The sequence below is a fragment of the Lissotriton helveticus genome, chromosome 9 (genome assembly GCF_964261635.1).
Source record: "Lissotriton helveticus chromosome 9, aLisHel1.1, whole genome shotgun sequence".
NCBI lineage: Eukaryota > Metazoa > Chordata > Amphibia > Caudata > Salamandridae > Lissotriton > Lissotriton helveticus.
The window spans coordinates 1,068,539,351-1,068,554,682 of NC_136070.1; the positions used below are offsets into that span (position 1 = coordinate 1,068,539,351).

At 48.3% G+C, this 15,332-nt stretch overlaps 1 protein-coding gene across 1 annotated transcript in view; it reads right to left on the minus strand.

Moving 5' to 3' along the window:
* ACAD9 (acyl-CoA dehydrogenase family member 9) overlaps positions 1-15,332 on the minus strand; it is a 360,785-nt gene that overhangs the window by 14,299 nt on the left and 331,154 nt on the right. The window contains exons 16-17 of the mRNA XM_078661437.1: positions 7,699-7,827; positions 677-749 (exon numbers count right to left, since the gene is read on the minus strand). Of these exons, the coding sequence (XP_078517563.1) occupies positions 677-749; positions 7,699-7,827 (202 nt within the window). The remainder of the gene's footprint in view (positions 1-676; positions 750-7,698; positions 7,828-15,332) is intronic.

The following is a 15,332-nucleotide window of genomic DNA, read 5'->3' on the forward strand; positions in this document are numbered from 1 at the left end:
CCGTACAGGTTTCTCTGGGGAGGCTGTTTTCTCCATGCAAGCTGCATGCAAGCTACATGGAGAAAACATGAGAGTGCTCATGACTGGTTTGGTTGGCCCTGGGGCCGAACAAACAGTCACCACCCATAACATTGGGCTAGCCACTCCTCCCCCACCCGCCCACAACCAAGCATACCCTTCTTCTGCTTTCTCGCAGTGCTAGAAGCAGAAACGTAAAGTGGTATTTATACCATATTACGTTTCTGCTTCTTGCACTGCAAGAAAGCAGTATGGTAACGCTCCAACTCCCACGTGGAGGAGCAGCCCCTGGTATCATATCTCTGGAATACTGTACCGTCTCCAATGAAAAAGCCAGAGGGTGGTTACCAACTGAGGAACGATCTTAAAATCGTATTAACAATTACGAGACGCATTTTTTCTCCCTCTGCTGAATTCCCACTCGAGCCCCACTTAAAAGAATGTCATACCCTGTCTTCAATCTGTGTATACAGCCTAACGATCTGCCTCTGTACCTTCTCTAATCTTTATGCCACCCAACACAGACCCCACTTCCTTCTGTCCCTCCTTTTTTGTTCCTTGCTTTTTCATACTTGCATAGTGCTCCGAGGTGACAGTTTGGAGACATATAGACACTTCATAAAACTCCTTAAGTAAATAACTAAATTAAAAATCTTACTTTTGTCTAACTGAGCAACGAGGTAGTTATTCTTGAAAAACGTCTCAGTACAGAACATATTTGTAAGCAGCACCTGAGGAAACAACAAAGTTGACATTAGAAGGTATATTCAAATGTATATGTGCACCTAACCCACACAGGCAGATTTAAAATACGAGAAAAAAACCAAAACAGAATACATTTGTTGGTTTCCAAAATAAAGAATGCATTCAATGGTTTCCAATACCCAAGAGTAAAATAACAATAATAAAACACAAAGACATAAGTTATATACGCCACTGTTACCTCTTTATAAAGACTTCCCAGTCTTTAGGGGGAAATACAAAACTGAATTGAGTTAGGGCAGCAAGTATAACAATTCACTTTCTGCCCTTAAATCCTAACGCCTGGAGATGTCCTTCACATCATACTCCCAAAGCTCTTACTTTGTGCTTAAATTTGTATGCTTCATTTATGGTTGATAAATGGGCTTTTTAAAATACACAACGATTGTAGTAAGATGTTATTTTCCAATACAATACAGCCTTTCTGTTCAGAACAAACTTTTTAGTGGGTTCTAACCGATTTCACTAGCATAATGTAGTGTGGTTGACTGGGATGTTGGGTTCTGCGCACTTAAAATTGAAAACATCTGAGCTAGCTGGGCTCCATGCACACACATTCTCTAAGATGCCTACATCATACATTAATGCAAGAAGAAAGATAGCCCAGCAAATCTAGGTGACGGGACAACAGATGGACAAAATACCCCGGAAACAGCTAACAATGATATGAAGTTATCTCTATTTGTTAAAGGCTCATTTAACAAATCCTACCTAGTTGTATTCATTTTGGGGCCATCTTCGTAGTTTTTTTATTTGTATTGTTATGAATATATGTTAATTAAACATAATCAAACATTAACAAAATAAGTCAAAGACTAAATTTCTATCCACTGGTCATATAAACCTCTGGCCATTGAAGCTAGTTACTGCACAGTAGTCCAGGCTCTGGTTTTGTCCTGGACTGATTCTATTTTGTCTCTCAAAATCCTTACTGGGACACTTTAGACACCTTCAAGTTATTATAACTTGCGCACCACCGTACACAGTGTATTTAACTCAGTAGCCACACTACATAAACCATAACTAGCTCTTTCTCCATGAACTGCTTATACTTTTTCTATTATATCACTTTTCCCATCTAAAAGAATAGTATTTATAAAAATAGTTAAGGCATCGAAATCACTTCTTCTGTGAGAACACAGTGCTCGGTAGAATGGTGAGTTATATTTAATGTAGTGTGGTTACCAAGTTGAATACACTGAGTATGGAGGTACACGAGTTATAATAATTTGAAAGTGTTGGGTACATTATCAAGTTATACATTTTCAAAATTACATTTATGTGTAGTTGAAGTTTGGTTTGTAATTAAAGAATAAATAAAGCTATATAAATTCAAAGGAGGTGCGTAATGCACAAGTTACTACTTGTGTAACGATATATCTGTAAGAGACATTAGTTAGTGATAGATTCCTTACCTTAGAATATCCCCAGGCGTCAGACTGGATCTGGAAAATTTTGCGTAGAAATACCCCTGCGTGCCGGCAGGCGTCGTCCGCGACTCCACGTCCGTCGTCGGCGTCGTTAGCGCCGGAATGACGTCGTCGGAAAACTTAGATGCCGCCCATGCGCGCTGACGTCAGTTCTGATACACAGCTTTTCCGCGCCAGATACGCAGAGCCATGATAGAACCAACACTGGTGCCATGAAACTAGGGCCCTAAAAGGGGATGACCTTAACCCTAGATATCGGTTTGCAGAACGGGGAGGATGGGTGGGTCGGTAAAGAATCTATCACTAACGAATGTCTCTTACAGATATATCGTTACACAAGTAGTAACTTGTGCATCTGAAAGAGACACGTTAGTGATAGATTCCTTACCTTAGAATAGATACCCCAGCAATACGTGTGCAGCGAGGCCCACGTAGCTGCCTGGCAAATGTCCTGCAAGGGCACTCCCCGGCCCAGGGCAGTTGTAGTCGCCGTGGCCCGAGTGGAATGAGCCCGCAATCCAACAGGGGGCTCCTTTTTAGCCAAGGAGTAACAAGCCTGGATACACAAGATGATCCACCGAGAGATGGTCCGCTTGTGCACCCCCTTTCCCTTCTTAGCGCCCACGTAACCAACAAAGAGTTGGTCATCCACCCGGAACTGCCGTGTGCGATCCAGATAGTAAGAGAGCGCGCGTTTTGGGTCCAGACGGTGGAGCCTCTCTTCCTCTTTCGAGGGATGCGGAGGCGGAAAGAAGGTGAAAGGCTGAAAGGGCAGAAAGGTAGCCCTTGATAGTGCCCAGAGCAGAGCCCTGCTGGGCAAGAGAAAGAAGGAAGAGGAGAACCTCAGAAAGGGGTGCAGAGAGTGGGTCCACAGCCTTTGCTGTGCACCATGCCACAAATCTGTTCCACCTGCAGGCGTATACCGACTTGGTGGAGGGACGCCTGGCTGCCAGAATGACATTACAGACTTCAGGGGGCAGGTCAAATAGCCTCAACTGCCGCCGCTCAATCTCCAAGTTTGTAGGTGGAGACTGGACAGGTTCGGGTGGAGGACCGTCCCCTGCTGCTGCGACAGAAGGTCCTCCCGAAGAGGCAGACGAATCGGGGGATCGACTGACATGCTGAGTAGCTCGGGATACCAGTATCTTCGTGCCCAGTCTGGAGCCACAAGGATAACCTGGGCCCGGTCGCGCCTGATCTTCTTCAGCACTCTGGGCAGAAGTGGTATAGGCGGAAAGGCGTACAATAGACCGCAACTCCACTCGCGACGAAAAGCGTCTCCGAGCGAGTGACGCCTTGGAAATTCCAACGCGCAGAACTGATGACATTGCGCGTTCTATTCTGTGGCTAACCAAGGCTCTCCCCACTGCTGAAAGAGACCTTGCGCCACGTTCGAGTTCAGACGCCATTCGCGATCCATCATGCACCGACGGCTGAGTTTGTCCGCCCTGGCATTCAGAGAACCTGCCAGGTGTTGAACCACCAGGGTCACGCCCTGATGTTCCAGCCACTGCCAGAGGCGCAGAGCCTCCTGGCATAGGGTCCACGACCCCACCCCGCCCTGTTTGTTGCAGTACCACATGGCGGTGGTGTTGTCCGTGAACACCTGCACTACACTCCCCCGGACAGAGGGGAGGAATGCCTTCAGTGCTAGTCGGATCGCCCGCAGCTCCACAAGGTTGACATGGAGCAGGGACTCCGCCGGAGACCAGATGCCTCTGATCTCCGCCTCTCCCATGAGGCATCCCCAGCCCTGGAGGGACGTATCCGTCACAACCACGTGCTCCGGGTGGGGTAGGGAGAGGGATCTGCCACTGACCCAATCGCGGTCCGTGAGCCACCACTGCAACTGTCTTGCAGTGCCCTCCGAGATCAAGACATGATCGGACAAGTTGCCCTGATGCTGGGCCCACCGAAACTTCAGGTCCCACTGCAGAGCCCGCATCCGCCACCGGGCGGAATGCACCAGAAGGATGCAGGAGGCCATCAGCTCCAGAAGCCGCAGCGGCAACCTGACCGAGACTCGGGATAAAGGCTGAAAGATTGGAATCAGAGCCTGAATATCCCGAACCCGCTGTTCGGGAGGATAAACCCGAAACTGCGCTGAGTCTAGAACCGCTCCGATGAAGAGGAGCTTCAGAGAGGGACACAGGTGCGACTTCGGCACGTTGATGGAGAACCCCAGCAAGTGCAGGAGGTCGGCCGTAGTCTGGAGGTGGCTGACGACTGTCGAGGTAGGGGAAGACTGACACCCATAACCTGGGCAGATGAGCTGCGACCACCGCCATCACTTTCGTGAACACCCGTGGGGCGCTGGTAAGGCCGAAGGGGAGCACGGTAAACTGAAAGTGCTCGTGGCCTACCGTGAACCGCAGGTAACGCCGGTGGGCCGGCAGGACGGGGATGTGAAAATAAGCGTCCTGCAAGTCTAACGCTACCATCCAGTCTCCAGGGCAGCTAAGACCTGAGCCAAAGTCAGCATCTTGAACTTCTCCTTCCGGAGGAAGCCGTTGACGTGCCGTAGGTCCAAGATAGGGCGTATGCCCCCTTTGCCCTTCTTGGGTACCAAAAAGTAGTGGGAGTAACAACCACACCCTACTTCTGGCCCAGGAACGCGCTCGATGGCCCCCTTGCCCAAGAGGGCCGTGACTTCCTCTTGCAGATGTTGCAAGTGATCCCCCGACACGCGGTGGAATTGCGGTGGCATGGCTGGAGGGGCCGCCTCGAAGGGGAGGGAGTAGCCCCTTCGGACGATTTGCAGCACCCACCTGTCTGACGTGACAGTGCGCCAGTGGAAGAGGTGATGGCGAACCCGGCCCCCCACTGGCGTCACATGGGCCTGAAAACACGGACTAGGAAGGTTTTGAGGCGGATGCTGCGGGGGGAGGTGTGGACTGGCCTCCCCGTTGTCCCCGACCGCCGTCACGGCGGTTTCCACGGCCGCCGCCGCGCTGTTGAACATTCTGCGGCGCGTGGCTGGCAGCACGTGTGGGGGCGCCCCTTCTGTGGCCACGAAAGGAGCGAAAGGCACCCGATTGCTGGCATGTGGCCGAGAGGCCCAAGGACTTGGCCGTAGCCCTGGAGTCCTTTAAACGCTCAAGCGCATGGTCTGCCTTGTCGCCAAAGAGGCGACGGCCATCAAACGGCATGTCCGGAAGAGTGGCCTGGACATCGGCCGAAAAGTTGGCGGACCTCAACCAGGCGTGGCGTCGAACCGCCACCGTCATAGCCATCGCCCTGCCCAGTGCGTCCATGGTATCCAGCCCACACCGGATGGAATACCGCGCTGCATCTCGACCCTCCGCAAGGGCTTGGGCGAGTTTAGCACGGACCTCCTCCGGACATTGTGGCAGCACGTCCGCGACCGTGTCCCACAGGGTGTGGGTGTAGCGGCTCAAGAGGCATACGGTATTGACAGACCACAGTCCCAAACTCAGGGACGAGAACACTTTCTTCCCGAACTGTTCATACCTCTTAGATTCCCGATCGTGCGGAGCCGTCGGGAATGCGGTCTGGGAAGTGGAGGCCTGAATGACCAGGCTCTCGGGGGTGCGATGGGTGGACAAAAAGCAAGGGTCGCCCGGGGCCGGGCGGTAGCGTCTGGCCACGTTCCTATCCACAGGCGGACCTGTGGCGGGCTTGGACAAAGTGCCCACAAGAACGTCACACAAGGCCTCATTAAACGGCAGCAGAGGCTCACTGGAGCTTGCCTGCGGTTTAAGGACCTCAGTGAGGAGGTTAGTCCTCACGACCGCGACGGGGAGCTCAAGGTTTAAGGCCTTGGCTGCCCGCGTCAACACTACATTGTAAGCAGCCCCCTCCTCCGTAGTCACGGTGGGAGGGGAGGGGAGACAAATCCAGTGTCTGGCGAAGTGTCAATTCCACTGGCCTCCCCAAGCTCATATGTCCAGTCCTCTTGAGACTGGCACTCTTGTGCCAGAGGGTCCCCAGACCCCCCAATCACCCTTGTCACCCATCTCCTGCAGATCAGGATCAACAGACGGGGCCGGTTCATGGAAATAGAAATCTTCAAAGGCCGTCGGTAGCGGCGCCGCCAGAGACGGACCGAAGGGAAGATTGGGGACGGCGTCCACAGTGGGCGCCGGGGGCGACACCCGCTAGGCCGGCGCCGGTGAGGTCGACCGGCGACGACCCGGATCCGGAAGCGGATCCAGTGAGGTCCTGCGGCGCCGGGACCGAAGTTGCCGGCGGCGCCGGGCCCGAAGCACCCGACGGCATCGGAGCCGAAGCACCCGACCCGCTAGGGCCTCCAGCCGGGAACCTTTGTGCCACGGGACCCGGCTGAGTAGGGAGGGACCTCATGGCCATGAGGTACCGCTTGACTTCCTCTGGCGTCGCGTCATGCCCAGGGACCCGAAGGTGTGGGGCAGGCAGCAACGCCTGCGACTCCGTCGGAGCCGCGTGGGTGGTGTCACCCGAACCCCCGGCCGCATCGTGCGTGCTTCGGGGTGGGTCGGAGGAACGATGACGTCTCTCCGACCTCTCATGCTTCTTACCTGAGGACTTGGATCCGGACGACCGATGTCCACTCCCGGAGCTGCGAGGACTCGGACCCCGCGACCGGTCCCTCGACCTCTTGTGGGACCGGGACCTGGAGCGGCGCGGGCCGACTGCCGGAGCTTGAGCCGCTTGCGGGACCGCTCCCGCCTAGCTTTCGACGTCAGGGCCCGGCAGTCGGAGCAGGTGCGGTCGTCGTGGTCGAGGCCTAAACACTTGAGGCACCGGCGAAGGGGGTAGGTAACCGACATCAGTCGGTCGCACTTGGAGCAGGGTTTAAACCCGGGCATCCCTACCGGCACCATCGGAGTCGAAGACTCGAGTAGAGAAATGTATCAAAAGATCAAAAAAGTTTAGTAAAAAAATGACTAAGGGGTAGAGCTTCTCCGGATCTGCGGAAAAAAGAAGAACTGACGTCAGCGCGCATGGGCGGCGTCCAAGTACTCCGACGACGTCATTCCGGCGCTAACGATGCCGACAACGGACACGGAGCCGCGGACGACGCCTGCCGGCGCGCAGGGGTATTGCTACGCAAAATTTTCCTGATCCAGTCTGACGCCTCGGAATATTCTAAGCTAAGGAATCTATCACTAACGTGTCTCTTTCAGATTTATATATTTAAGGTATAACTATACCTATAGATGGTATCGGAAGAATACGTAAAGCTTTCCTAAGTATAAAAAGGGTTTAACCTTTATTTTTTTAATTGAATTTTAATGACTTTTTATTTTTAATAAAAATGTCTTTCAAATTGAAGAGTTTACTTTCATTGAGTGTTCTGTCATTAAGTTGAGTGTGGTACAGCAGAGTGGAGGATAGTGTCGTACATTGTACTGTCATAAGAGTCTAGTGCAGTGGAGTACATTGGTGTACACCCCACCACCCGCACTTGTTTCTGAAACACTCATTGATTTCTTGTTGAAGGAGTCATGTATTCTTACAATATAGATATATTAAATGTGATACTTACTTCATGGTCATGGTTGCGAAGCCCGATACTGATGGATCGACTTGCTCTGGACAGGACTGCTGTCATTGCATATAGATTAATAACAATATCTGCAACTCTCTTCAAAGCCAACTGTTCATCCACTATCGTCTGCAGAGTTAAACACAAAAATAAACCGTATTAACATTTATCACCACCTTACCACTGGGGTTTGTCCTAGAAGATATCAGAGTTTAAAAAGATGATGCCATATCATTACCCCACAGTAAAATATTAGCTAGAGCCTAGGAAGTTTCTGGGGAAATACTGTCAATAAAGGCAAACCCCAGGAAAGTGTGGCTATCGTACCTGCTCCCAGAAGGCTAAGCTGTCTGACAACAGTTGGAGAAAGGTACTAAACTCACCTGTAAATTGAACATTAATTTAACACACTGATGAGATTGGGTTGCATGCACCACAGCTTCCTAAGGATAACATCTTGCCAAGCAATTAAAGTGCATTTTTGACTGACCGGGAAAACAGGATGCGGCAAAAAGATCGACAGAACCTATTTAAACGTACGCAAATACATATTTCAATACTGTTCCATGCAAAAGACATACAATCAATCAAGCAGCTATTTTATGTTTGGATTTGTATGACCCATATCGTGGACGACGTAGACCCTTTCTGGATTAAGAAGGTTAGGACTGGTTAAGCGACAAACATTTCTTGTGCATGGGGTTAATTTTCAGGAAAGCAAAGTGATAGGTGAAATGCAACAAGGAATGCTTTTTTGTAAAACATGCCCGTTTGTAAGTGCCACTAAATCCACCAGAGCGCGACACACCAGCAGGAGCAGAATATTAAGCATAGTTTTGAAAAAATTGAGAAATGGGTTTACAAGGTGGTAAATTTAGCTCACTATAGTAAAGAACAAGTTACTTTTACACTGCTCTTTCTGGTGGAGACTCTACCTAACCAACCTCGCTGCACTGCATCTGATTAGATTCAGAAAGGGGCCTCTTTGCAGACCACCATATCAGGACCCCGGGAAACAGAACAAAAGGATGAGCTTGGCTTAGTTAAAGAGTGGATGCCATCAATGACTCCTTTCTGTAGCCATACACTGTAAACTGAGAAGAGAAACCAGTTCTTGTTCATGTTACAAACAATGCTCAAGTGCTCCGGCAGAGAACTTTAAGGACCCAGTGAAGTTAGGGTAGGTACACCATGGCTGGAGAAGAAAATTCAAACCTAAACTGAGACAAATTGTTCATTCATGGCTGCGTGCTCCCAGACTCGCTAGTGGGGGGCACAGCACAAAAAAGGACCCGCATGTAAGACATAGGAAAGACAATGTCCGCTGACAAAGGAATAAAGATAAACCCCGCAGAAAAGATAGTACGCTGTGTGTGTGACAATGTGGCATACTGCTAATTCCTTGTACTTTATGGCACAAAAGGAAGAGCTGGAAAAATTGTTGCAACATCTCCCTGATTCGCACAGGGAGATAGTAAAGGAGATCATGGAGGGGGGAAAATAGTCTCGAATGGCTTCCCAAAGTGAGTCTCAGAACAGTTCCACGGCAAATCAACACAAGTATCCTCTGCACGGTCTCTACTGGCTCGGGGTCTCTGGTTTTCAGCCAAAGGTTCAGCAGCATTTCATGTGTTTACCCTTGATGACCAGCACCTATTCAGACTGCAAGTTGGTGAGATGTTAGAAAAAATACACTGGGAAGCAGCCAAAGCCATGTGTGCCTTCCAACATCAACAGCAAAAAAGAGAGGCTTTTCAACAGATACAAACCCACCGACACTTAACGATTAGCCAGCACATCAAGACAACCGTTCAGGAAAGCCATCAGCAGTTCAAGTAGGGACAATTAATTTCTAGGATTTCACATCAACCCTCAAAATCGTACACCCACACAAAATCAAAACTGACCACCAAAAGCTCTTGTTAGAGGTGCGAGCTCAAGGGCACAAAAGAAATAGTGCAATTACAACAACAGGGATAAAGGGTGTATTCCTTGGACTCTCTAATTGCCAAAAAGAATGAAACCTTGCACCATCTCCTGGATGTGCAAGAGCTCAACCACCACACATCATTTAACCACTTCTAAGTTGCAAACTTTCAGGGCATCACTTGGCTTCTGACAACCATGGACACATAGTGATGGTTGATCTAACATCAACATAAGTCAACATACCCATTCATCAGGCTCACCACCAATATCTGACTATTGTGTTAAGTAGTAATACAGCACCAATTCATAACCCTTTTCAAGGTCAGTGCAGCCCCACAAGTGTTTACCAAATGCCAAGTAGCAGTGGTGGTGCATTTACAGTGCAGCCAAACCTGTATCAGTGGCTGGTAAAGCTTACAAACCAAGTGCAAAGCCTTGTCCACGCTCACCAAACGATACTACTATGCTATTTATTTGGGCTTAACAATCAGAGGTAAAAGGTCTCACCTGTGTCCTCAACCAGCATTTCTGTGAATCACAGTCAATGCAGTGACAGGGAAAGCTTACCATTGCAATGTTAGATTGATGATATTTCAAAGGCTGCTTTCTCTTTACTAGCCTAAGTGTCAACTGACAATCCAAAGATGGACTACTTTAGTGGAGCAGGCAATCTGAAGCATTTATCTGTGGCAAAGCTTTTGTTCAAAACTGATATACTGATGTGCTGTCCTAAACCAAATGCATTGTCAGTCAAAGAAAATGTGCCTTGGGACTCAATTCTGGGTCGATTCTACCAAACAGTGCCAGAGACAGGTAGATAAGCTGTCATACACCAATTTTTAAAAAATATATTTATTTATAGTATTTGTATACATACATACAATACAGACGGGAATCTTTATGTGGGTTACCAGCCTCTGAGAATACAAGGTATGGGGTTCATGGCAAACATCTCGGCTAGTTTCCCCTTTGTTGGTTATACGTTGGTGGTAGGATAAGGATAGAGAGAGGAGGAAAGGAGGAGAGGAGAGTGGCGAGCATTTAAAGAGACCTTTCTGTCAAGCAAGCAAGCCTTTATCTGCTGGCCTTTAGTCATACACTCAACAAAATCTCATTCCCATTTGTCATAGGCTGAAACGTCACACTTCATGCCAGCCTGCTGCAACAGAATGTATAGGTTAGTAATCAGCTTTCATGCTCTCCCAGCTGTAGAGCACAATTGTGAGGCCTGCTTGGGGAACACTGACTCTCTCAGCAAGACCAGTTATCACTGGAGCATAATACACGGACAACGTCCTCCACTGGTTTGACGGAGGTGCAAGTGCCATCAGAGAGTTTCTGGGATATTAAAGGTAAGCTTTCTGCAGCGTCATACCTTTTCTGATGGATACTTCTAACTGCAGATTTCTCACCTTATAATGATTCCCAGGTCCAAGAGTAGGTCCGGAAAAAAGTCAAAGCAGTGCTTCTGCGTGTCAGTAGGTGGACCGTGCGACTCCACATCAATGCTGTACCGCTCAGAGACTAACGAGCTGAGCCACACATAAGCAACACCCGTGCATGCTGACGTCAGTTCCTTTCAGGGAATTCTGTCAGGTAGGCGAGATCTAAAAATGTGACCCCTAACAGGAGCTAAAAGGTTATGACTCTTGCGTTTAAAATTAAATGGGGAATGCTTTATACAGCCTCACAAGTTCTTCGTTATGAGCGGATAATGGCCTGTACATAAAAATGCAGCACAACAATGAACTGTTTCCAAATCTTCCAAATCTTTTTAGATCAACAGCTGCTGAGAATGGCTAATAGCAACCCAAAAACATTTGTAGAAATGTACTATGCGAGTAGTAAATTATATAGTTATGTGGCTCTTTCTGCCACCACTCTCAGATGGTTTAGATATAAAAATATAGATACACTTGGTTTCTCTACTTTTATGTAGTCTATGTATGGTGTATAAGTCAAGGCATTTACTGAAAATTGCTTTGGGGCCCTTTATGTAATGGTAAACTCTAAATTATGAAATATTAAAACAAGTTCCAGTGTACATATTTGCCGAATTGGCAAATCTAGACTTAATTCCATTCAGATGAGCATCCCACACCAATGTGGGTAAAATTACTCCGGTAAATTCTCCTCCACAATCCAACACATTACGCAGAAATCGGAGGGAAAAAACAGAAGAGAGTTAGTGTCCCGAGTTTGGGGGTTAGGAGGAATGTGGTGTGTGTTTTTCCTGAAGAACAAGTTACTTACCATCAGTAATGCTTTTTCTGGTAGAGACTTGTAAGGAAATGCCTCGTTTTGTATGGTCGCTCAAGTTTTTGGACTGATGCTGCTTGCTAACGGGACCTCAGTGCCTGTGCCCTTACCCTTAAACTGATATGTAGAACTGGCTTTTGCCCAATTGGGTGAACTAGCTTGCCTGTATGTCCCTAGCAAATGGTACCCAGGGCATGAAAGTTAGAGGGTTCCCCCAGGTATTGCAGCACTTGTTGTGCCTCCCTGGGAGAGACACGAGTAAAACGTGACTCCCAGCATGCCATTTGCTGGTTGGAAGGCGGTGTAACTGCTGGGCTGACTTTGCCATTTAACGCAATGGCAAAGTCTGACTTCCACCTGGTATAAGTATAAGTCACCCCTACCGCATGTAACTTTACATGTTTTGATAGTAAAAACGCTGTACTGTCGTTTTCACTGTGGGTAGGCTTGGTCGCCCAATTGGCGAGTGCAGAGTTACACTCTGACCCCCTCAGCTATGCTAACTATGGAACGATGCAACCAAAGTGGGACATCCAAGGTACCAAACAACTTGTTACATTAAGCCTGACTTGATTCTCAGGTCACAATTAATGTAACAAGTAGCAGTGGACAACTTTTGTAAAGTTGGCCACTTTGTTGCCTTTAGACCCCTGTGCCCATACTGGTTGCACACAGGGCCCTGTAGCTGAGACAGCTTTCTGCCCCCCTGGGGAGAAGTGCGAACGACTCCCAGGAAAGAATACAATAGAGGGCCTCTTGTGGAATGAGGTGCCAGCTCCCTCCTGCAGGAGGCCACATGTGTGTTGGACCAAAAGGGGAGCTTCAAAGGAGATGCCTCCTTTGAAATGTAAATGGGTAACACATGGGAGAGGGGCTCCAACGCTGTTTATGCCAACACACTGGCACTTGGGACAGGAGAGGGGAAACCAGTTACCAAACCGGTTTTTTAGTGTTGTGTAGCCCCCTTAGTAGCTACACCTCGGAGTTGGTCTAGGGAGCTCCACACGCCGGAAGAGGGGTCCTACCATACTGTAAGTGGGCAGACAGGTACATCCTGGGATGCTCAGATGCCACACTTTGCAGGTAGTGGTCATCAGGTGAGAGGAAACATGATAGTTCATTGGCTATCAACCGTATCACACCTTGAGGGCAGATTCTGAGCATAAATAGGGCACCCCCGACATCTCGAACTCAGATCTCAACTGGACGGAAGACCAAAGATGGACAGCCCTCCTGCACCGTGGTACCAGCAAATAGAGAATGTACCGACATTGACTGCACCTGCTGAACCTGGTGGCTAGCAAAGGAGAGGAACTGTGCCTGCTGTGTCCTGCCCAAGGAGAAGCAGTTTCAAGAGCCCAGACAAAGCCAAGAGACTCAGAAGCCTGATGGAGCAAGTTGGTAGCCTCCCTCCCCCCACCCTGGATTATGTGTTATCGACCCAGGAAGAATTGGCTTGTGACAGCAATACTGGGCGACCGGTAGGCCAATGGCAAATTGGTTTCTGCCAGCACAAAGAAGACTTCAAGTGATGTTGACCCTGTGACCAGGACCACCTCACCGCCTTCATGGACCAAGGCCTAGATGCAGCAAGAACACGGTTGATCAAATCGCATCCACAGCATCCTCAGAGCATTGTCTGCATTCTTCATCCCTTGCATCAGGACTACTTCCAAAGGCAAGCACTGCAATATCTAAAAATGTCTGGAAATAGTTGACTGATTCACCTGCTGAGGTAACTGTTTCTGAGGACCTGGCTTGTCCCCCTGACTGACTCCTTCCTGAGTCGGTTGCCTAAAGTGACTCTAAGTGACCACATTCCAACTAATCCAAGCTTTTTGGTGAAAAATTTTCAATTTTGCAATGCCTGTTCAAGGTTGAGTGAAATAACCAGATATTATACTTTGTACATTCCCTATCTCTGGAACCCTTTGGGGGATCCTTTATGTTGTTGTGTCTAAAAATACAAAAAAATAGTCTATTTTTATAAATTGGTGTAGGATTTCTTTGGTGTTTTGTCGATTTCTTCCACAATTGTTTTTGCTGCCATTTAAATGCTTTGCACTTGTTATTTTGTGAAAGCGTTGCTGCTCAGAGCCACAGCTACCAAGGGTTGACAAACGAAACCTAAAGGTCAGAAAAATGTGATAAGTGTATTACATGCGGAGGTCACACAACCACACCGTATAATACACCCCCATTTCCTCACAAGACTATCTAACTGCAGATTGCTCACCTTAGAATATTCCCCACTCATCATAATAGTTCTGGAAAATTTTGAGCAGTACCTCCGCATGACGGTCGATGGCATCAATCGGCTTCGCAACAGCACTGTCTGCATCACAAGTGATGTGTGTGACGCCCATATTGGCACCACCCTGACGTGCCGACATCCGTTTCTTTCATGACTAATTCCACACTAAAAACACAGAGCCACATTAGACTGAGTATTTGACCAATCTGCAGAATCAAACAGGATGTTCAGGTGAAAACCCCATTTTGCAGAAAGGGATGGATGGGAGGGACGGTGAAGAATTTGAAGAAAAAGTGTTACCGAAGGTCCAATAGGCCTGCAAGCCCTCAGGATGCTGCTTTTTTAGCGAATGTGTAGCAGATCTTGATGCAGAGTACAATCCATCGAGAGCTGGTCAGTTTCTGCACTACCTTGCCTTTTTCGCTCCAGTGAACCCAAATGAAGAGCTGACAGTTGTAGTAAACTTCTCAGAGACTTCCTGTGTGGTTGAGCAGATTTATTGTATGAGCAATAAACTTCTCAGAGACTTCCTGTGTGGTTGAGCAGATTTATTGTATGAGCAAAACAGCAAGCATCTTCATTACAAGCTGGCCAGGCACAAACTGTCTCAGCCTAGAACTCCAGGAAGAGTCAGAGCCATCCACATTCTGGAATGTATGACACAGGTAAGATACAGAGGAAACCATAGAAATAAAAGTAGAATAAATATACAACAACAGTCCACCAGATATTCTTTGGTGCTATCGATGTACGAAGAGAGAGAGCTCTGTTTGAGTCCAGGAAGTGGAGTCTCTCCTCCTTAAAAGGATGAAATGGGGAAAAAAGGTGGAAGCCGGAGGCTCTGGCTGACCTGAAAAAGGAGTTACCACCTTCGGCAGAAATGAGGTATGTGTCCAAAGAACCACTTTGTCTGGGTAAAAGCTTGTGTACGGAGGGTTAACAAAGAGCTTGATCCTCCAGGCTAATGTAATGGCCACCAAGAAGGCAATCTTGAGAGTAAAGAGTCTGAGCGGATAAGTAAGCAGGGGCTCGAAAGGTGAGCCCACGAGGAATGTTTGGACCAAATTAAGATCCCAATGGGGTATGATGAAAGATGAAAGGAGAAAGAGGGAACAAATGTTGCCGGCTCTTATGAAAATAAGTCACAACAGGTGATTAAAACAGTGAGGACTGATCTGACAACTGCTAAAAA